The following is a 20,819-nucleotide window of genomic DNA, read 5'->3' on the forward strand; positions in this document are numbered from 1 at the left end:
GGGTCTTAGGTTTCCCAGACTTCGTCATCATAGTTGGAGGTCTGGGAGTGGTCTTCAGGGTGACCATCTCCATATCCAGCATTCACAGCCAAGTCCATTGGAGGTTCCTGGAGGGGATGTGACTGTGAGCAGGCTGGTCCATTCTGTGTGTTGTCCAGCATGCTCTGGTCTTCTCCTGCTTGTTGGGCTACAGGCCCCTGGACCTCAGGCTCATGGCTAGATTTAGGCTGAGTTATGACATCAGGGTTTGAGGCTGCACCTGGGATCTCCTCAGGATGGACAGCTTCACCATTCAAAATGTCCACCTCTGAAGGTCCCTGACAGACTGGTGGTTTCTGGGTACCTTCTGGTGATGACCTCACCTGGTCACCTGTTGCATCTGGACCAACCACAGAGGTCGCTGGGAGTGGACCCCTCAGATCATCTGATCTCACTTTCTGTGTCTGGGGGTCAAGGTTAGGGTGAGCTGTGGTCACTGTTCTGCCCCGAGTTCCGTCCTGGTCCTGAGTTTGACCCCCCAGTTCAAAGAAGTTGTTTCGGACAATGTAGCGAACACACTGCAGGAGCACGTTCCTCTCATGGCGGACGTCTGGGGCCAGTAACTGTAAAGGTCAGGGGTCACATTGAAACAGTCAGCAGGTAGAAAAATGCTAACTACACATGCCAACTACACTCATAATACATAGACTTTAAAATGTTTAGCTTTTATCTCAAAATCAGTTGTGCCTTGTTGCCTCTTTCCCGGTGTCTTACCATCTCAAGCAGAGTGGCGCGGCGCTGTTGGGGGGTGTCCATGTTGTTTCGTCCTCCTCTCGCTCCTCCCCCCCTGCCAGGTCTGTGAGGACCAGATCCAGGCTGTGGTTCCCGGGGGGGCTCAGGGTAGAGTCTCTTAGCCCCAGATGAAGCACTGTTCTGGGGCTTGGCTGGCAGAGCCTTCAGCATGGCCTGGTTCTCCTTCGGCAACTGACTGGTCCTCTGGATGGGCAGGGCTGAGACAGGGACACACCACTAAGATCACATCTCAACATGTTGAGTAATGAAACACAATGAAAGTAAAGGCCTTTTATAGTCCAAATATGAAAGCTAAAAGGACTCAAGTAACAAGTCAAACTTTAGACGTCATAACATTTTAAAATATGTTCTTAGGACTCACTTTAAGATTCAACAACAAGTCCATAGTAAAACAGTGGAATCATTGGTGACGTGTGTTTGTTGCCTCCACACACAGAAAACAGACCTCCGTATGGGGGAAACAGGCCTCCGTATGGGGGAAACAGGCCTCCGTATGGGGGAAACAGGCCTCCGTATGGGGGAAACAGGCCTCCGTATGGGGGAAACAGGCCTCCGTATGGGGGAAACAGGCCTCCGTATGGGGGAAACAGGCCTCCGTATGGGGAAACAGGCCTCCGTATGGGGGAAACAGGCCTCCGTATGGGGGAAACAGGCCTCCGTATGGGGAAACAGGCCTCCGTATGGGGGAAACAGGCCTCCGTATGGGGGAAACAGGCCTCCGTATGGGGGAAACAGGCCTCCGTATGGGGGAAACAGGCCTCCGTATGGGGGAAACAGGCCTCCGTATGGGGGAAACAGGCCTCCGTATGGGGGAAACAGGCCTCCGTATGGGGGAAACAGGCCTCCGTATGGGGGAAACAGGCCTCCGTATGGGGGAAACAGGCCTCCGTATGGGGGAAACAGGCCTCCGTATGGGGGAAACAGGCCTCGTATGGGGGAAACAGGCCTCCGTATGGGGGAAACAGGCCTCCGTATGGGGGAAACAGGCCTCCGTATGGGGGAAACAGGCCTCCGTATGGGGGAAACAGGCCTCCGTATGGGGGAAACAGGCCTCCGTATGGGGGAAACAGGCCTCCGTATGGGGGGAAACAGGCCTCCGTATGGGGAAACAGGCCTCCGTATGGGGAAACAGGCCTCCGTATGGGGGAAACAGGCCTCCGTATGGGGGAAACAGGCCTCCGTATGGGGGAAACAGGCCTCCGTATGGGGGAAACAGGCCTCCGTATGGGGGAAACAGGCCTCCGTATGGGGGAAACAGGCCTCCGTATGGGGGAAACAGGCCTCCGTATGGGGGAAACAGGCCTCCGTATGGGGGAAACAGGCCTCCGTATGGGGGAAACAGGCCTCCGTATGGGGGAAACAGGCCTCCGTATGGGGGAAACAGGCCTCCGTATGGGGGAAACAGGCCTCGTATGGGGGAAACAGGCCTCCGTATGGGGGAAACAGGCCTCCGTATGGGGGAAACAGGCCTCCGTATGGGGGAAACAGGCCTCCGTATGGGGGAAACAGGCCTCCGTATGGGGGAAACAGGCCTCCGTATGGGGGAAACAGGCCTCCGTATGGGGGAAACAGGCCTCCGTATGGGGAAACAGGCCTCCGTATGGGGGAAACAGGCCTCCGTATGGGGGAAACAGGCCTCCGTATGGGGGAAACAGGCCTCCGTATGGGGGAAACAGGCCTCCGTATGGGGGAAACAGGCCTCCGTATGGGGGAAACAGGCCTCCGTATGGGGGAAACAGGCCTCCGTATGGGGGAAACAGGCCTCCGTATGGGGGAAACAGGCCTCCGTATGGGGGAAACAGGCCTCCGTATGGGGGAAACAGGCCTCCGTATGGGGGAAACAGGCCTCCGTATGGGGGAAACAGGCCTCCGTATGGGGAAACAGGCCTCCGTATGGGGGAAACAGGCCTCCGTATGGGGGAAACAGGCCTCCGTATGGGGGAAACAGGCCTCCGTATGGGGGAAACAGGCCTCCGTATGGGGGAAACAGGCCTCCGTATGGGGGAAACAGGCCTCCGTATGGGGGGAAACAGGCCTCCGTATGGGGGAAACAGGCCTCGTATGGGGGAAACAGGCCTCCGTATGGGGGAAACAGGCCTCCGTATGGGGGAAACAGGCCTCCGTATGGGGGAAACAGGCCTCCGTATGGGGGAAACAGGCCTCCGTATGGGGGAAACAGGCCTCCGTATGGGGGAAACAGGCCTCCGTATGGGGGAAACAGGCCTCCGTATGGGGGAAACAGGCCTCCGTATGGGGGAAACAGGCCTCCGTATGGGGGAAACAGGCCTCCGTATGGGGGAAACAGGCCTCCGTATGGGGGAAACAGGCCTCCGTATGGGGGAAACAGACCTCCGTATGGGGGAAACAGACCTCCGTATGGGGGAAACAGGCCTCCGTATGGGGGAAACAGACCTCCGTATGGGGGAAACAGGCCTCCGTATGGGGGAAACAGGCCTCCGTATGGGGGAAACAGACAGCTGACATTTAGAGCTCACCTTGAGGTTCCTGGTCACTGTCGCTGTCGCTCATGGAGCCGTAGCTGGCCATCAGAGATCCCAGTCCTGACGTCATCTGTTTAGGAGGTACAGTCACCCCACCTCCACTGACTGGCTCCTCTGGATCAGAGTCTACAGGGGGTTAGAGGTCAGAGGTCAGAGTTAGGACCTCCTCTCTATCAGAGTCTACAGGGGGGTTAGAGGTCAGAGGTCAGAGTTAGGACCTCCTCTCTATCAGAGTCTACAGGGGGGTTAGGGGTCAGAGTTAGGACCTCCTCTCTATCAGAGTCTACAGGGGGTTAGAGGTCAGAGGTCAGAGTTAGGACCTCCTCTCTATCAGAGTCTACAGGGGGGTTAGAGGTCAGAGTTAGGACCTCCTCTCTATCAGAGTCTACAGGGGGGTTAGAGGTCAGAGTTAGGACCTCCTCTCTATCAGAGTCTACAGGGGGGTCAGAGGTCAGAGTTAGGACCTCCTCTCTATCAGAGTCTACAGGGGGGTCAGAGGTCAGAGTTAGGACCTCCTCTCTATCAGAGTCTACAGGGGGGTTAGAGGTCAGAGTTAGGACCTCCTCTCTATCAGAGTCTACAGGGGGTTAGAGGTCAGAGGTCAGAGTTAGGACCTCCTCTCTATCAGAGTCTACAGGGGGGTTAGAGGTCAGAGTTAGGACCTCCTCTCTATCAGAGTCTACAGGGGGTTAGAGGTCAGAGTTAGGACCTCCTCTCTATCAGAGTCTACAGGGGGGTTAGAGGTCAGAGTTAGGACCTCCTCTCTATCAGAGTCTACAGGGGGGTTAGAGGTCAGAGGTCAGAGTTAGGAGCTCCTCTCTATCAGAGTCTACAGGGGGGTTAGAGGTCAGAGTTAGGACCTCCTCTCTATCAGAGTCTACAGGGGGGTTAGAGGTCAGAGTTAGGACCTCCTCTCTATCAGAGTCTACAGGGGTTAGAGGTCAGAGTTAGGACCTCCTCTCTATCAGAGTCTACAGGGGGGTTAGAGGTCAGAGTTAGGACCTCCTCTCTATCAGAGTCTACAGGGGGGTTAGGGGTCAGAGGTCAGAGTTAGGACCTCCTCTCTATCAGAGTCTACAGGGGGTTAGAGGTCAGAGGTCAGAGTTAGGAGCTCCTCTCTATCAGAGTCTACAGGGGGGTCAGAGGTCAGAGTTAGGACCTCCTCTCTATCAGAGTCTACAGGGGGGTTAGAGGTCAGAGTTAGGACCTCCTCTCTATCAGAGTCTACAGGGGGGTCAGAGGTCAGAGTTAGGACCTCCTCTCTATCAGAGTCTACAGGGGGGTTAGAGGTCAGAGGTCAGAGTTAGGACCTCCTCTCTATCAGAGTCTACAGGGGGGTTAGGGGTCAGAGGTCAGAGTTAGGACCTCCTCTCTATCAGAGTCTACAGGGGGGTTAGGGGTCAGAGGTCAGAGTTAGGACCTCCTCTCTATCAGAGTCTACAGGGGGGTTAGAGGTCAGAGTTAGGACCTCCTCTCTATCAGAGTCTACAGGGGGTTAGAGGTCAGAGGTCAGAGTTAGGACCTCCTCTCTATCAGAGTCTACAGGGGGGTTAGAGGTCAGAGTTAGGACCTCCTCTCTATCAGAGTCTACAGGGGGTTAGAGGTCAGAGTTAGGACCTCCTCTCTATCAGAGTCTACAGGGGGGTTAGAGGTCAGAGTTAGGACCTCCTCTCTATCAGAGTCTACAGGGGGTTAGAGGTCAGAGGTCAGAGTTAGGACCTCCTCTCTATCAGAGTCTACAGGGGGTTAGAGGTCAGAGTTAGGACCTCCTCTCTATCAGAGTCTACAGGGGGGGTTAGAGGTCAGAGGTCAGAGTTAGGACCTCCTCTCTATCAGAGTCTACAGGGGGTTAGAGGTCAGAGGTCAGAGTTAGGACCTCCTCTCTATCAGAGTCTACAGGGGGGTTAGAGGTCAGAGTTAGGACCTCCTCTCTATCAGAGTCTACAGGGGGTTAGAGGTCAGAGGTCAGAGTTAGGACCTCCTCTCTATCAGAGTCTACAGGGGGGTTAGGGGTCAGAGTTAGGACCTCCTCTCTATCAGAGTCTACAGGGGGGTTAGAGGTCAGAGTTAGGACCTCCTCTCTATCAGAGTCTACAGGGGGTTAGAGGTCAGAGGTCAGAGTTAGGACCTCCTCTCTATCAGAGTCTACAGGGGGGTTAGAGGTCAGAGGTCAGAGTTAGGACCTCCTCTCTATCAGAGTCTACAGGGGGGTTAGAGGTCAGAGGTCAGAGTTAGGACCTCCTCTCTATCAGAGTCTACAGGGGGGTTAGAGGTCAGAGTTAGGACCTCCTCTCTATCAGAGTCTACAGGGGGGTTAGAGGTCAGAGGTCAGAGTTAGGACCTCCTCTCTATCAGAGTCTACAGGGGGTTAGAGGTCAGAGTTAGGACCTCCTCTCTATCAGAGTCTACAGGGGGGTTAGAGGTCAGAGTTAGGACCTCCTCTCTATCAGAGTCTACAGGGGGTTAGGGGTCAGAGGTCAGAGTTAGGACCTCCTCTCTATCAGAGTCTACAGGGGGTTAGAGGTCAGAGTTAGGACCTCCTCTCTATCAGAGTCTACAGGGGGGTTAGAGGTCAGAGGTCAGAGTTAGGACCTCCTCTCTATCAGAGTCTACAGGGGGGTTAGAGGTCAGAGTTAGGACCTCCTCTCTATCAGAGTCTACAGGGGGTTAGAGGTCAGAGTTAGGACCTCCTCTCTATCAGAGTCTACAGGGGGTTAGAGGTCAGAGTTAGGACCTCCTCTCTATCAGAGTCTACAGGGGGTTAGAGGTCAGAGTTAGGACCTCCTCTCTATCAGAGTCTACAGGGGGTTAGAGGTCAGAGGTCAGAGTTAGGACCTCCTCTCTATCAGAGTCTACAGGGGGGTCAGAGGTCAGAGTTAGGACCTCCTCTCTATCAGAGTCTACAGGGGGGTTAGAGGTCAGAGTTAGGACCTCCTCTCTATCAGAGTCTACAGGGGGGTTAGAGGTCAGAGGTCAGAGTTAGGACCTCCTCTCTATCAGAGTCTACAGGGGGGTTAGAGGTCAGAGGTCAGAGTTAGGACCTCCTCTCTATCAGAGTCTATAGGGGGTTAGAGGTCAGAGTTAGGACCTCCTCTCTATCAGAGTCTACAGGGGGGTTAGAGGTCAGAGGTCAGAGTTAGGACCTCCTCTCTATCAGAGTCTACAGGGGGGTTAGAGGTCAGAGTTAGGACCTCCTCTCTATCAGAGTCTACAGGGGGTTAGAGGTCAGAGGTCAGAGTTAGGACCTCCTCTCTATCAGAGTCTACAGGGGGGTTAGAGGTCAGAGGTCAGAGTTAGGACCTCCTCTCTATCAGAGTCTACAGGGGGGTTAGAGGTCAGAGTTAGGACCTCCTCTCTATCAGAGTCTACAGGGGGGTAAGAGGTCAGAGTTAGGACCTCCTCTCTATCAGAGTCTACAGGGGGGTTAGAGGTCAGAGGTCAGAGTTAGGACCTCCTCTCTATCAGAGTCTACAGGGGGGTCAGAGGTCAGAGTTAGGACCTCCTCTCTATCAGAGTCTACAGGGGGGTTAGAGGTCAGAGTTAGGACCTCCTCTCTATCAGAGTCTACAGGGGGGTTAGAGGGGTCAGAGTTAGGACCTCCTCTCTATCAGAGTCTACAGGGGGTTAGAGGTCAGAGTTAGGACCTCCTCTCTATCAGAGTCTACAGGGGGGTTAGAGGTCAGAGTTAGGACCTCCTCTCTATCAGAGTCTACAGGGGGGTTAGAGGTCAGAGTTAGGACCTCCTCTCTATCAGAGTCTACAGGGGGGTTAGGGGTCAGAGGTCAGAGTTAGGACCTCCTCTCTATCAGAGTCTACAGGGGGGTTAGGGGTCAGAGGTCAGAGTTAGGACCTCCTCTCTATCAGAGTCTACAGGGGGGTTAGAGGTCAGAGTTAGGACCTCCTCTCTATCAGAGTCTACAGGGGGGTTAGAGGTCAGAGTTAGGACCTCCTCTCTATCAGAGTCTACAGGGGTTAGGGGTCAGAGGTCAGAGTTAGGGACCTCCTCTCTATCAGAGTCTACAGGGGGTTAGGGGTCAGAGTTAGGACCTCCTCTCTATCAGAGTCTACAGGGGGGTTAGAGGTCAGAGTTAGGACCTCCTCTCTATCAGAGTCTACAGGGGGGTTAGAGGTCAGAGTTAGGACCTCCTCTCTATCAGAGTCTACAGGGGGGTTAGGGGTCAGAGGTCAGAGTTAGGACCTCCTCTCTATCAGAGTCTACAGGGGGTTAGGGGTCAGAGTTAGGACCTCCTCTCTATCAGAGTCTACAGGGGGGTTAGAGGTCAGAGTTAGGACCTCCTCTCTATCAGAGTCTACAGGGGGTTAGAGGTCAGAGGTCAGAGTTAGGACCTCCTCTCTATCAGAGTCTACAGGGGGGTTAGAGGTCAGAGGTCAGAGTTAGGACCTCCTCTCTATCAGAGTCTACAGGGGGGTTAGGGGTCAGAGTTAGGACCTCCTCTCTATCAGAGTCTACAGGGGGGTTAGAGGTCAGAGGTCAGAGTTAGGACCTCCTCTCTATCAGAGTCTACAGGGGGGTTAGAGGTCAGAGGTCAGAGTTAGGACCTCCTCTCTATCAGAGTCTACAGGGGGGGTCAGAGGTCAGAGTTAGGAGCTCCTCTCTATCAGAGTCTACAGGGGGTTAGGGGGTCAGAGTTAGGACCTCCTCTCTATCAGAGTCTACAGGGGGTTAGGGGTCAGAGTTAGGACCTCCTCTCTATCAGAGTCTACAGGGGGGTTAGGGGTCAGAGGTCAGAGTTAGGACCTCCTCTCTATCAGAGTCTACAGGGGGGTCAGAGGTCAGAGTTAGGACCTCCTCTCTATCAGAGTCTACAGGGGGTTAGGGGGTCAGAGTTAGGACCTCCTCTCTATCAGAGTCTACAGGGGGGTTAGAGGTCAGAGGTCAGAGTTAGGACCTCCTCTCTATCAGAGTCTACAGGGGGGTTAGAGGTCAGAGTTAGGACCTCCTCTCTATCAGAGTCTACAGGGGGGTCAGAGGTCAGAGGTCAGAGTTAGGACCTCCTCTCTATCAGAGTCTACAGGGGGGTCAGAGGTCAGAGTTAGGACCTCCTCTCTATCAGAGTCTACAGGGGGTTAGAGGTCAGAGTTAGGAGCTCCTCTCTATCAGAGTCTACAGGGGGGTTAGGGGTCAGAGGTCAGAGTTAGGACCTCCTCTCTATCAGAGTCTACAGGGGGTTAGAGGTCAGAGGTCAGAGTTAGGAGCTCCTCTCTATCAGAGTCTACAGGGGGGTCAGAGGTCAGAGGTCAGAGTTAGGACCTCCTCTCTATCAGAGTCTACAGGGGGGTTAGAGGTCAGAGGTCAGAGTTAGGACCTCCTCTCTATCAGAGTCTACAGGGGGGTCAGAGGTCAGAGTTAGGACCTCCTCTCTATCAGAGTCTACAGGGGGGTTAGAGGTCAGAGTTAGGACCTCCTCTCTATCAGAGTCTACAGGGGGGTTAGAGGTCAGAGTTAGGACCTCCTCTCTATCAGAGTCTACAGGGGGGTTAGAGGTCAGAGTTAGGACCTCCTCTCTATCAGAGTCTACAGGGGGGTTAGAGGTCAGAGGTCAGAGTTAGGAGCTCCTCTCTATCAGAGTCTACAGGGGGGTTAGAGGTCAGAGTTAGGACCTCCTCTCTATCAGAGTCTACAGGGGGGTTAGAGGTCAGAGGTCAGAGTTAGGACCTCCTCTCTATCAGAGTCTACAGGGGGGTTAGAGGTCAGAGTTAGGACCTCCTCTCTATCAGAGTCTACAGGGGGGTTAGAGGTCAGAGGTCAGAGTTAGGACCTCCTCTCTATCAGAGTCTACAGGGGGGTTAGAGGTCAGAGTTAGGACCTCCTCTCTATCAGAGTCTACAGGGGGTCAGAGGTCAGAGTTAGGACCTCCTCTCTATCAGAGTCTACAGGGGGTTAGAGGTCAGAGTTAGGACCTCCTCTCTATCAGAGTCTACAGGGGGGTTAGAGGTCAGAGTTAGGACCTCCTCTCTATCAGAGTCTACAGGGGTTAGAGGTCAGAGTTAGGACCTCCTCTCTATCAGAGTCTACAGGGGTTAGAGGTCAGAGTTAGGACCTCCTCTCTATCAGAGTCTACAGGGGGGTTAGAGGTCAGAGGTCAGAGTTAGGACCTCCTCTCTATCAGAGTCTACAGGGGGGTTAGAGGTCAGAGTTAGGACCTCCTCTCTATCAGAGTCTACAGGGGGGTTAGAGGTCAGAGTTAGGACCTCCTCTCTATCAGAGTCTACAGGGGGGTTAGAGGTCAGAGTTAGGACCTCCTCTCTATCAGAGTCTACAGGGGTTAGAGGTCAGAGTTAGGACCTCCTCTCTATCAGAGTCTACAGGGGGTTAGGGGTCAGAGGTCAGAGTTAGGACCTCCTCTCTATCAGAGTCTACAGGGGGTTAGAGGTCAGAGGTCAGAGTTAGGACCTCCTCTCTATCAGAGTCTACAGGGGGGTTAGGGGTCAGAGGTCAGAGTTAGGACCTCCTCTCTATCAGAGTCTACAGGGGGGTTAGAGGTCAGAGTTAGGACCTCCTCTCTATCAGAGTCTACAGGGGGGTTAGAGGTCAGAGTTAGGACCTCCTCTCTATCAGAGTCTACAGGGGGTTAGAGGTCAGAGGTCAGAGTTAGGACCTCCTCTCTATCAGAGTCTACAGGGGGTTAGAGGTCAGAGTTAGGACCTCCTCTCTATCAGAGTCTACAGGGGGGTTAGAGGTCAGAGTTAGGACCTCCTCTCTATCAGAGTCTACAGGGGGGTTAGAGGTCAGAGGTCAGAGTTAGGACCTCCTCTCTATCAGAGTCTACAGGGGGGTTAGAGGTCAGAGTTAGGACCTCCTCTCTATCAGAGTCTACAGGGGGTTAGAGGTCAGAGTTAGGACCTCCTCTCTATCAGAGTCTACAGGGGGGTTAGAGGTCAGAGTTAGGACCTCCTCTCTATCAGAGTCTACAGGGGGGTTAGAGGTCAGAGTTAGGACCTCCTCTCTATCAGAGTCTACAGGGGGGTTAGGGGTCAGAGGTCAGAGTTAGGACCTCCTCTCTATCAGAGTCTACAGGGGGGGTCAGAGGTCAGAGGTCAGAGTTAGGACCTCCTCTCTATCAGAGTCTACAGGGGGGTTAGGGGTCAGAGGTCAGAGTTAGGACCTCCTCTCTATCAGAGTCTACAGGGGGGTTAGAGGTCAGAGTTAGGACCTCCTCTCTATCAGAGTCTACAGGGGGGTTAGAGGTCAGAGTTAGGACCTCCTCTCTATCAGAGTCTACAGGGGGGTTAGGGGTCAGAGGTCAGAGTTAGGACCTCCTCTCTATCAGAGTCTACAGGGGGTTAGGGGTCAGAGTTAGGACCTCCTCTCTATCAGAGTCTACAGGGGGTTAGAGGTCAGAGTTAGGACCTCCTCTCTATCAGAGTCTACAGGGGGGTTAGAGGTCAGAGTTAGGACCTCCTCTCTATCAGAGTCTACAGGGGGGTTAGGGGTCAGAGGTCAGAGTTAGGACCTCCTCTCTATCAGAGTCTACAGGGGGTTAGGGGGTCAGAGTTAGGACCTCCTCTCTATCAGAGTCTACAGGGGGGTTAGAGGTCAGAGTTAGGACCTCCTCTCTATCAGAGTCTACAGGGGGGTTAGAGGTCAGAGGTCAGAGTTAGGACCTCCTCTCTATCAGAGTCTACAGGGGGTTAGAGGTCAGAGGTCAGAGTTAGGACCTCCTCTCTATCAGAGTCTACAGGGGGGGGTTAGGGGTCAGAGTTAGGACCTCCTCTCTATCAGAGTCTACAGGGGGGTTAGAGGTCAGAGGTCAGAGTTAGGACCTCCTCTCTATCAGAGTCTACAGGGGGGTTAGAGGTCAGAGGTCAGAGTTAGGACCTCCTCTCTATCAGAGTCTACAGGGGGTTAGAGGTCAGAGTTAGGAGCTCCTCTCTATCAGAGTCTACAGGGGGGTTAGGGGGTCAGAGTTAGGACCTCCTCTCTATCAGAGTCTACAGGGGTTAGGGGTCAGAGTTAGGACCTCCTCTCTATCAGAGTCTACAGGGGGGTTAGGGGTCAGAGGTCAGAGTTAGGACCTCCTCTCTATCAGAGTCTACAGGGGGGTCAGAGGTCAGAGTTAGGACCTCCTCTCTATCAGAGTCTACAGGGGTTAGGGGTCAGAGTTAGGACCTCCTCTCTATCAGAGTCTACAGGGGGGTTAGAGGTCAGAGGTCAGAGTTAGGACCTCCTCTCTATCAGAGTCTACAGGGGGGTTAGAGGTCAGAGTTAGGACCTCCTCTCTATCAGAGTCTACAGGGGGGTCAGGGGTCAGAGGTCAGAGTTAGGACCTCCTCTCTATCAGAGTCTACAGGGGGGTTAGAGGTCAGAGTTAGGACCTCCTCTCTATCAGAGTCTACAGGGGGGTTAGAGGTCAGAGTTAGGAGCTCCTCTCTATCAGAGTCTACAGGGGGGTTAGGGGTCAGAGGTCAGAGTTAGGACCTCCTCTCTATCAGAGTCTACAGGGGGGTTAGAGGTCAGAGGTCAGAGTTAGGAGCTCCTCTCTATCAGAGTCTACAGGGGGGTCAGAGGTCAGAGGTCAGAGTTAGGACCTCCTCTCTATCAGAGTCTACAGGGGGTTAGAGGTCAGAGGTCAGAGTTAGGACCTCCTCTCTATCAGAGTCTACAGGGGGGTTAGAGGTCAGAGTTAGGACCTCCTCTCTATCAGAGTCTACAGGGGGGTTAGAGGTCAGAGTTAGGACCTCCTCTCTATCCGAGTCTACAGGGGGGTTAGAGGTCAGAGTTAGGACCTCCTCTCTATCAGAGTCTACAGGGGGGTTAGAGGTCAGAGTTAGGACCTCCTCTCTATCAGAGTCTACAGGGGGGTTAGAGGTCAGAGTTAGGACCTCCTCTCTATCAGAGTCTACAGGGGGGTTAGAGGTCAGAGTTAGGACCTCCTCTCTATCAGAGTCTACAGGGGGGTTAGAGGTCAGAGTTAGGACCTCCTCTCTATCAGAGTCTACAGGGGGTTAGAGGTCAGAGGTCAGAGTTAGGACCTCCTCTCTATCAGAGTCTACAGGGGGTCAGAGGTCAGAGTTAGGACCTCCTCTCTATCAGAGTCTACAGGGGGTTAGAGGTCAGAGTTAGGACCTCCTCTCTATCAGAGTCTACAGGGGGTTAGAGGTCAGAGTTAGGACCTCCTCTCTATCAGAGTCTACAGGGGGGTTAGAGGTCAGAGTTAGGACCTCCTCTCTATCAGAGTCTACAGGGGGGGGTTAGAGGTCAGAGGTCAGAGTTAGGACCTCTTCTCTATCAGAGTCTACAGGGGGTTAGGGGTCAGAGGTCAGAGTTAGGACCTCCTCTCTATCAGAGTCTACAGGGGGTTAGAGGTCAGAGTTAGGACCTCCTCTCTATCAGAGTCTACAGGGGGGTTAGAGGTCAGAGGTCAGAGTTAGGACCTCCTCTCTATCAGAGTCTACAGGGGGGTTAGAGGTCAGAGTTAGGACCTCCTCTCTATCAGAGTCTACAGGGGTTAGAGGTCAGAGTTAGGACCTCCTCTCTATCAGAGTCTACAGGGGGGTTAGAGGTCAGAGTTAGGACCTCCTCTCTATCAGAGTCTACAGGGGGGTTAGAGGTCAGAGTTAGGACCTCCTCTCTATCAGAGTCTACAGGGGGGTTAGAGGTCAGAGTTAGGACCTCCTCTCTATCAGAGTCTACAGGGGGGTTAGAGGTCAGAGTTAGGACCTCCTCTCTATCAGAGTCTACAGGGGGTTAGAGGTCAGAGGTCAGAGTTAGGACCTCCTCTCTATCAGAGTCTACAGGGGGGTTAGAGGTCAGAGTTAGGACCTCCTCTCTATCAGAGTCTACAGGGGGTTAGAGGTCAGAGTTAGGACCTCCTCTCTATCAGAGTCTACAGGGGGGTTAGAGGTCAGAGTTAGGACCTCCTCTCTATCAGAGTCTACAGGGGGGTCAGAGGTCAGAGTTAGGACCTCCTCTCTATCAGAGTCTACAGGGGGGTTAGAGGTCAGAGTTAGGACCTCCTCTCTATCAGAGTCTACAGGGGGGTTAGAGGTCAGAGGTCAGAGTTAGGACCTCCTCTCTATCAGAGTCTACAGGGGGGTTAGAGGTCAGAGGTCAGAGTTAGGACCTCCTCTCTATCAGAGTCTACAGGGGGGTTAGAGGTCAGAGGTCAGAGTTAGGACCTCCTCTCTATCAGAGTCTACAGGGGGTTAGAGGTCAGAGTTAGGACCTCCTCTCTATCAGAGTCTACAGGGGGGTTAGAGGTCAGAGTTAGGAGCTCCTCTCTATCAGAGTCTACAGGGGGTTAGGGGTCAGAGGTCAGAGTTAGGACCTCCTCTCTATCAGAGTCTACAGGGGGTTAGAGGTCAGAGGTCAGAGTTAGGACCTCCTCTCTATCAGAGTCTACAGGGAGGTTAGAGGTCAGAGTTAGGACCTCCTCTCTATCAGAGTCTACAGGGGGGTCAGAGGTCAGAGTTAGGACCTCCTCTCTATCAGAGTCTACAGGGGGGTTAGAGGTCAGAGTTAGGACCTCCTCTCTATCAGAGTCTACAGGGGGGTTAGGGGTCAGAGGTCAGAGTTAGGACCTCCTCTCTATCAGAGTCTACAGGGGGGTTAGGGGTCAGAGTTAGGACCTCCTCTCTATCAGAGTACAGAGGTCAGAGGTTAGAGTAAGTGTCAGCGTCGACAGGATTTATGTATACAGGAACAGACATTAGGACCTTCAAAAAGGTAGTCTCTGGCAGGTTCCTGGATCACTGACCTGGGTCGCTGTTGGCAAGAGCCCCCAGGGGGTCTCCCTCCCTGGGGGACTGAGTGAGGGGTGGTGGTCTCTCTGACTGATGAGGAGGACCTGGTCTGGACCCTCTTCCCCTCCGGAACCTTCCACCACGCTGTCCGCGACCTCTACCCCTCATCCTCCTGACAACAGAACACACAGCATGTTCTAGCATGGCATCAGAACACACAGCATGTTCTAGCATGGCAACAAAACACACAGCATGTTCTAGCATGGCAACAGAACACACAGCATGTTCTAGCATGGCATCAGAACACACAGCATGTTCTAGCATGGCAACAGAACACACAGCATGTTCTAGCATGGCAACAGAACACACAGCATGTTCTAGCATGGCAACAGAACACACAGCATGTTCTAGCATGGCAACAGAACACACAGCATGTTCTAGCATGGCAACAGAACACACAGCATGTTCTAGCATGGCAACAGAACACACAGCATGTTCTAGCATGGCAACAGAACACACAGCATGTTCTAGCATGGCAACAGAACACACAGCATGTTCTAGCATGGCAACAAAACACACAGCATGTTCTAGCATGGCAACAGAACACACAGCATGTTCTAGCATGGCAACAGAACACACAGCATGTTCTAGCATGGCAACAGAACACACAGCATGTTCTAGCATGGCAACAGAACACACAGCATGTTCTAGCATGGCAACAGAACACACAGCATGTTCTAGCATGGCAACAGAACACACAGCATGTTCTAGCATGGCAACAGAACACACAGCATGTTCTAGCATGGCAACAGAACACACAGCATGTTCTAGCATGGCAACAGAACACACAGCATGTTCTAGCATGGCAACAGAACACACAGCATGTTCTAGCATGGCAACAGAACACACAGCATGTTCTAGCATGGCAACAGAACACACAGCATGTTCTAGCATGGCAACAGAACACACAGCATGTTCTAGCATGGTAACAGAACACACAGCATGTTCTAGCATGGCAACAAAACATGTCTTATGGTAACAGAACTTCCAACATGTTCTATCATGGTCTTAATAGTTGCGCTCATATTGGTCTGAACTATTCAGTGTGGAGGAAACTTGTGAATCACTACAATATCATCCTGTTGTATATGTAACCTAACTATGTAGGAAGAAGAAATGACACATACCCAAACTGAGCCGTCTCCAGCACCGCTCCCCTCTCCTCCCTGGCATCCATCACCTTCCTCTTCTTCTCCACATTCACCAGGGTTGGGTAGTTCCTGTGCAGACAGAACCAAAGCTCCAAAGTGTCAAGTCACCTTGAAATAACTAAAAGGTGTCCTGCAAGGGTTGATTTAGGGACCCGTCCTCTTTACCATTTATATTAATAATATTGGTCTATCTGCAAAAACCGTTCACATTCATCTGTATGCAGATCACACTTACAGGACCAGTCAAAAGTTTGGACACACCTACTCATTCAAGGGTTTTTCTTTAATTTTACTATTTTCTACATTGTAGAATAATAGTGAAGACATAAAAACTATGAAATAACACATATGGAATCATGTAGTAACCAAAAAAAGTGTAAATGAGTCACTTGGTTGAGACAAAACATTTACACTGCCCCTTTAAGGGGTGGGCCTTTACCGTGGTAACCGTAGGATTCGCTTGTCTGTGTCAGAAATGAATCTCCAACATTCCTTTGCTAGTAGCAGTTGAGCAAACGCAAACTAACATTGAACAACCTAGTGTGAACAAAACCATGTAATTAGCCAAGAAACACGAGGACAAAGTCACACTTTAGTAGTAGAAGCCTGGGCGCTTCAACAAAGTCACACTTTAGTAGTAGAAGCCTGGGCGCTTCAACAAAGTCACTTTAGTAGTAGAAGCCTGGGCGCTTCAACAGATTCTCACTTTAGTAGTAGAAGCCTGGGCGCTTCAACAAAGTCACACTTTAGTAGTAGAAGCCTGGGCGCTTCAACAAAGTCACACTTTAGTAGTAGAAGCCTGGGCACTTCAACAAAGTCACACTTTAGTAGTAGAAGCCTGGGCGCTTCAACAAAGTCACACTTTAGTAGTAGAAGCCTGGGCGCTTCAACAGATTCTCACTTTAGTAGTAGAAGCCTGGGCGCTTCAACAAAGTCACACTTTATAATAATAAATAATAATATGCCATTTAGCAGACGCTTTTATCCAAAGCGACTTACAGTTGTGCGTGCATACATTTTTGTGTATGGGTGGTCCCGGGGATCGAACCCACTACCTTGGCGTTACAAGCGCCGTGCTCTACCAGCTGAGGCCTGGGCGCTTCAAAAGATTCTCACTTTAGTAGTAGAAGCCTGGGCGCTTCAACAAAGTCACACTTTAGTAGTAGAAGCCTGGGCGCTTCAACAAAGTCACACTTTAGTAGTAGAAGCCTGTGCGCTTCAACAAAGTCACACTTTAGTAGTAGAAGCCTGGGCGCTTCAACAGATTCTCACTTTAGTAGTAGAAGCCTGGGCGCTTCAACAAAGTCACACTTTAGTAGTAGAAGCCTGGGCGCTTCAACAAAGTCACACTTTAGTAGTAGAAGCCTGGGCGCTTCAAAAGATTCTCACTTTAGTAGTAGAAGCCTGGGCGCTTCAACAAAGTCACACTTTAGTAGTAGAGGCCTGGGCGCTTCAACAGATTCTCACTTTAGTAGTAGAAGCCTGGGCGCTTCAACAGATTCTCACTTTAGTAGTAGAAGCCTGGGCGCTTCAACAAAGTCTCACTTTAGTAGTAGAAGCCTGGGCGCTTCAACAGATTCTCACTTTAGTAGTAGAAGCCTGGGCGCTTCAACAAAGTCACACTTTAGTAGTAGAAGCCTGGGCGCTTCAACAAAGTCACACTTTAGTAGTAGAAGCCTGGGCGCTTCAACAAAGTCACACTTTAGTAGTAGAAGCCTGGGCGCTTCAACAAAGTCACACTTTAGTAGTAGAAGCCTGGGCGCTTCAACAGATTCTCACTTTAGTAGTAGAAGCCTGGGCGCTTCAACAGATTCTCACTTTAGTAGTAGAAGCCTGGGCGCTTCAACAGATTCTCACTTTAGTAGTAGAAGCCTGGGCGCTTCAACAGATTCTCACTTTAGTAGTAGAAGCCTGGGCGCTTCAACAGATTCTCACTTTAGTAGTAGAAGCCTGGGCGCTTCAACAGATTCTCACTTTAGTAGTAGAAGCCTGGGCGCTTCAACAAAGTCACACTTTAGTAGTAGAAGCCTGGGCGCTTCAACAGATTCTCACTTTAGTAGTAGAAGCCTGGGCGCTTCAACAAAGTCACACTTTAGTAGTAGAAGCCTGGGCGCTTCAACAAAGTCACACTTTAGTAGTAGAAGCCTGGGCGCTTCAACAGATTCTCACTTTAGTAGTAGAAGCCTGAGCGCTTCAACAAAGTCACACTTTAGTAGTAGAAGCCTCGGCGCTTCAACAAAGTCACACTTTAGTAGTAGAAGCCTGGGCGCTTCAACAAAGTCACACTTTAGTAGTAGAAGCCTGGGCGCTTCAACAAAGTCACACTTTAGTAGTAGAAGCCTGGGCGCTTCAACAGATTCTCACTTTAGTAGTAGAAGCCTGGGCGCTTCAACAGATTCTCACTTTAGTAGTAGAAGCCTGGGCGCTTCAACAGATTCTCACTTTAGTAGTAGAAGCCTGGGCGCTTCAACAGATTCTCACTTTAGTAGACTTCATTAAATTAGACCAACGTTTATGCCTGTGCGCAGCGCTTCTAAAAAGTAATCTTCAGCACCTCAATCACTGTGCGCACAGCTCCCCAGTCAGGCAGTGTTGCTGTCTGTCTATCTCACAGCTCCCCAGTCAGGCAGTGTTGCTGTCTGTCTGTCTCACAGCTCCCCAGTCAGGCAGTGTTGCTGTCTGTCTGTCTCACAGCTCCCCAGTCAGGCAGTGTTGCTGTCTGTCTGTCTCACAGCTCCCCAGTCAGGCAGTGTTGCTGTCTGTCTGTCTCACAGCTCCCCAGTCAGGCAGTGTTGCTGTCTGTCTGTCTGTCTCACAGCTCCCCAGTCAGGCAGTGTTGCTGTCTGTCTGTCTCACAGCTCCCCAGTCAGGCAGTGTTGCTGTCTGTCTGTCTCACAGCTCCCCAGTCAGGCAGTGTTGCTGTCTGTCTGTCTGTCTCACAGCTCCCCAGTCAGGCAGTGTTGCTGTCTGTCTGTCTCACAGCTCCCCAGTCAGGCAGTGTTGCTGTCTGTCTGTCTCACAGCTCCCCAGTCAGGCAGTGTTGCTGTCTGTCTGTCTCACAGCTCCCCAGTCAGGCAGTGTTGCTGTCTGTCTGTCTCACAGCTCCCCAGTCAGGCAGTGTTGCTGTCTGTCTGTCTGTCTCACAGCTCCCCAGTCAGGCAGTGTTGCTGTCTGTCTGTCTCACAGCTCCCCAGTCAGGCAGTGTTGCTGTCTGTCTGTCTGTCTCACAGCTCCCCAGTCAGGCAGTGTTGCTGTCTGTCTGTCTGTCTCACAGCTCCCCAGTCAGGCAGTGTTGCTGTCTGTCTGTCTGTCTCACAGCTCCCCAGTCAGGCAGTGTTGCTGTCTGTCTGTCTCACAGCTCCCCAGTCAGGCAGTGTTGCTGTCTGTCTGTCTGTCTCACAGCTCCCCAGTCAGGCAGTGTTGCTGTCTGTCTGTCTGTCTGTCTCACAGCTCCCCAGTCAGGCAGTGTTGCTGTCTGTCTGTCTCACAGCTCCCCAGTCAGGCAGTGTTGCTGTCTGTCTGTCTCACAGCTCCCCAGTCAGGCAGTGTTGCTGTCTGTCTGTCTGTCTCACAGCTCCCCAGTCAGGCAGTGTTGCTGTCTGTCTGTCTCACAGCTCCCCAGTCAGGCAGTGTTGCTGTCTGTCTGTCTCACAGCTCCCCAGTCAGGCAGTGTTGCTGTCTGTCTGTCTCACAGCTCCCCAGTCAGGCAGTGTTGCTGTCTGTCTGTCTGTCTCACAGCTCCCCAGTCAGGCAGTGTTGCTGTCTGTCTGTCTCACAGCTCCCCAGTCAGGCAGTGTTGCTGTCTGTCTGTCTCACAGCTCCCCAGTCAGGCAGTGTTGCTGTCTGTCTGTCTGTCTGTCTCACAGCTCCCCAGTCAGGCAGTGTTGCTGTCTGTCTGTCTGTCTCACAGCTCCCCAGTCAGGCAGTGTTGCTGTCTGTCTGTCTCACAGCTCCCCAGTCAGGCAGTGTTGCTGTCTGTCTGTCTGTCTCACAGCTCCCCAGTCAGGCAGTGTTGCTGTCTGTCTGTCTCACAGCTCCCCAGTCAGGCAGTGTTGCTGTCTGTCTGTCTCACAGCTCCCCAGTCAGGCAGTGTTGCTGTCTGTCTGTCTGTCTCACAGCTCCCCAGTCAGGCAGTGTTGCTGTCTGTCTGTCTCACAGCTCCCCAGTCAGGCAGTGTTGCTGTCTGTCTGTCTCACAGCTCCCCAGTCAGGCAGTGTTGCTGTCTGTCTGTCTCACAGCTCCCCAGTCAGGCAGTGTTGCTGTCTGTCTGTCTGTCTCACAGCTCCCCAGTCAGGCAGTGTTGCTGTCTGTCTGTCTCACAGCTCCCCAGTCAGGCAGTGTTGCTGTCTGTCTGTCTCACAGCTCCCCAGTCAGGCAGTGTTGCTGTCTGTCTGTCTCACAGCTCCCCAGTCAGGCAGTGTTGCTGTCTGTCTGTCTGTCTCACAGCTCCCCAGTCAGGCAGTGTTGCTGTCTGTCTGTCTGTCTGTCTCACAGCTCCCCAGTCAGGCAGTGTTGCTGTCTGTCTGTCTGTCTCACAGCTCCCCAGTCAGGCAGTGTTGCTGTCTGTCTGTCTGTCTCACAGCTCCCCAGTCAGGCAGTGTTGCTGTCTGTTTGTCTGTCTGTCTCACAGCTCCCCAGTCAGGCAGTGTTGCTGTCTGTCTGTCTCACAGCTCACCAGTCAGGCAGTGTTGCTGTCTGTCTGTCTCACAGCTCCCCAGTCAGGCAGTGTTGCTGTCTGTCTGTCTCACAGCTCCCCAGTCAGGCAGTGTTGCTGTCTGTCTGTCTGTCTCACAGCTCCCCAGCCAGGCAGTGTTGCTGTCTGTCTGTCTGTCTCACAGCTCCCCAGTCAGGCAGTGTTGCTGTCTGTCTGTCTCACAGCTCCCCAGTCAGGCAGTGTTGCTGTCTGTCTGTCTCACAGCTCCCCAGTCAGGCAGTGTTGCTGTCTGTCTGTCTGTCTCACAGCTCCCCAGTCAGGCAGTGTTGCTGTCTGTCTGTCTGTCTCACAGCTCCCCAGTCAGGCAGTGTTGCTGTCTGTCTGTCTGTCTCACAGCTCCCCAGTCAGGCAGTGTTGCTGTCTGTCTGTCTGTCTCACAGCTCCCCAGTCAGGCAGTGTTGCTGTCTGTCTGTCTCACAGCTCCCCAGTCAGGCAGTGTTGCTGTCTGTCTGTCTCACAGCTCCCCAGTCAGGCAGTGTTGCTGTCTGTCTGTCTGTCTCACAGCTCCCCAGTCAGGCAGTGTTGCTGTCTGTCTGTCTCACAGCTCCCCAGTCAGGCAGTGTTGCTGTCTGTCTGTCTCACAGCTCCCCAGTCAGGCAGTGTTGCTGTCTGTCTGTCTCACAGCTCCCCAGTCAGGCAGTGTTGCTGTCTGTCTGTCTGTCTCACAGCTCCCCAGTCAGGCAGTGTTGCTGTCTGTCTGTCTGTCTCACAGCTCCCCAGTCAGGCAGTGTTGCTGTCTGTCTGTCTGTCTCACAGCTCCCCAGTCAGGCAGTGTTGGCTGTCTGTCTCACAGCTCACCAGTCAGGCAGTGTTGCTGTCTGTCTGTCTCACAGCTCCCCAGTCAGGCAGTGTTGCTGTCTGTCTGTCTGTCTCACAGCTCCCCAGTCAGGCAGTGTT

The 20,819-nt window shown here is 52.7% G+C and overlaps 1 protein-coding gene across 2 annotated transcripts in view; it reads right to left on the minus strand.

Annotated features, from left to right (window-relative positions):
* Nucleotides 1-5: 5 nt before the first annotated feature.
* The window catches only part of nufip1 (nuclear FMR1 interacting protein 1), a 33,702-nt gene continuing 12,888 nt past the window's right edge, over nt 6-20,819 (minus strand). For both annotated transcript variants that reach the window (XM_041873861.2, XM_041873860.2), the window contains exons 6-10: nt 15,185-15,277; nt 14,012-14,169; nt 3,288-3,419; nt 754-989; nt 6-602 (exon numbers count right to left, since the gene is read on the minus strand). In XM_041873861.2, the coding sequence (XP_041729795.2) occupies nt 6-602; nt 754-989; nt 3,288-3,419; nt 14,012-14,169; nt 15,185-15,277 (1,216 nt within the window). The remainder of the gene's footprint in view (nt 603-753; nt 990-3,287; nt 3,420-14,011; nt 14,170-15,184; nt 15,278-20,819) is intronic.

The sequence above is a fragment of the Coregonus clupeaformis genome, unplaced genomic scaffold (genome assembly GCF_020615455.1).
Source record: "Coregonus clupeaformis isolate EN_2021a unplaced genomic scaffold, ASM2061545v1 scaf2856, whole genome shotgun sequence".
Taxonomy (NCBI): domain Eukaryota; kingdom Metazoa; phylum Chordata; class Actinopteri; order Salmoniformes; family Salmonidae; genus Coregonus; species Coregonus clupeaformis.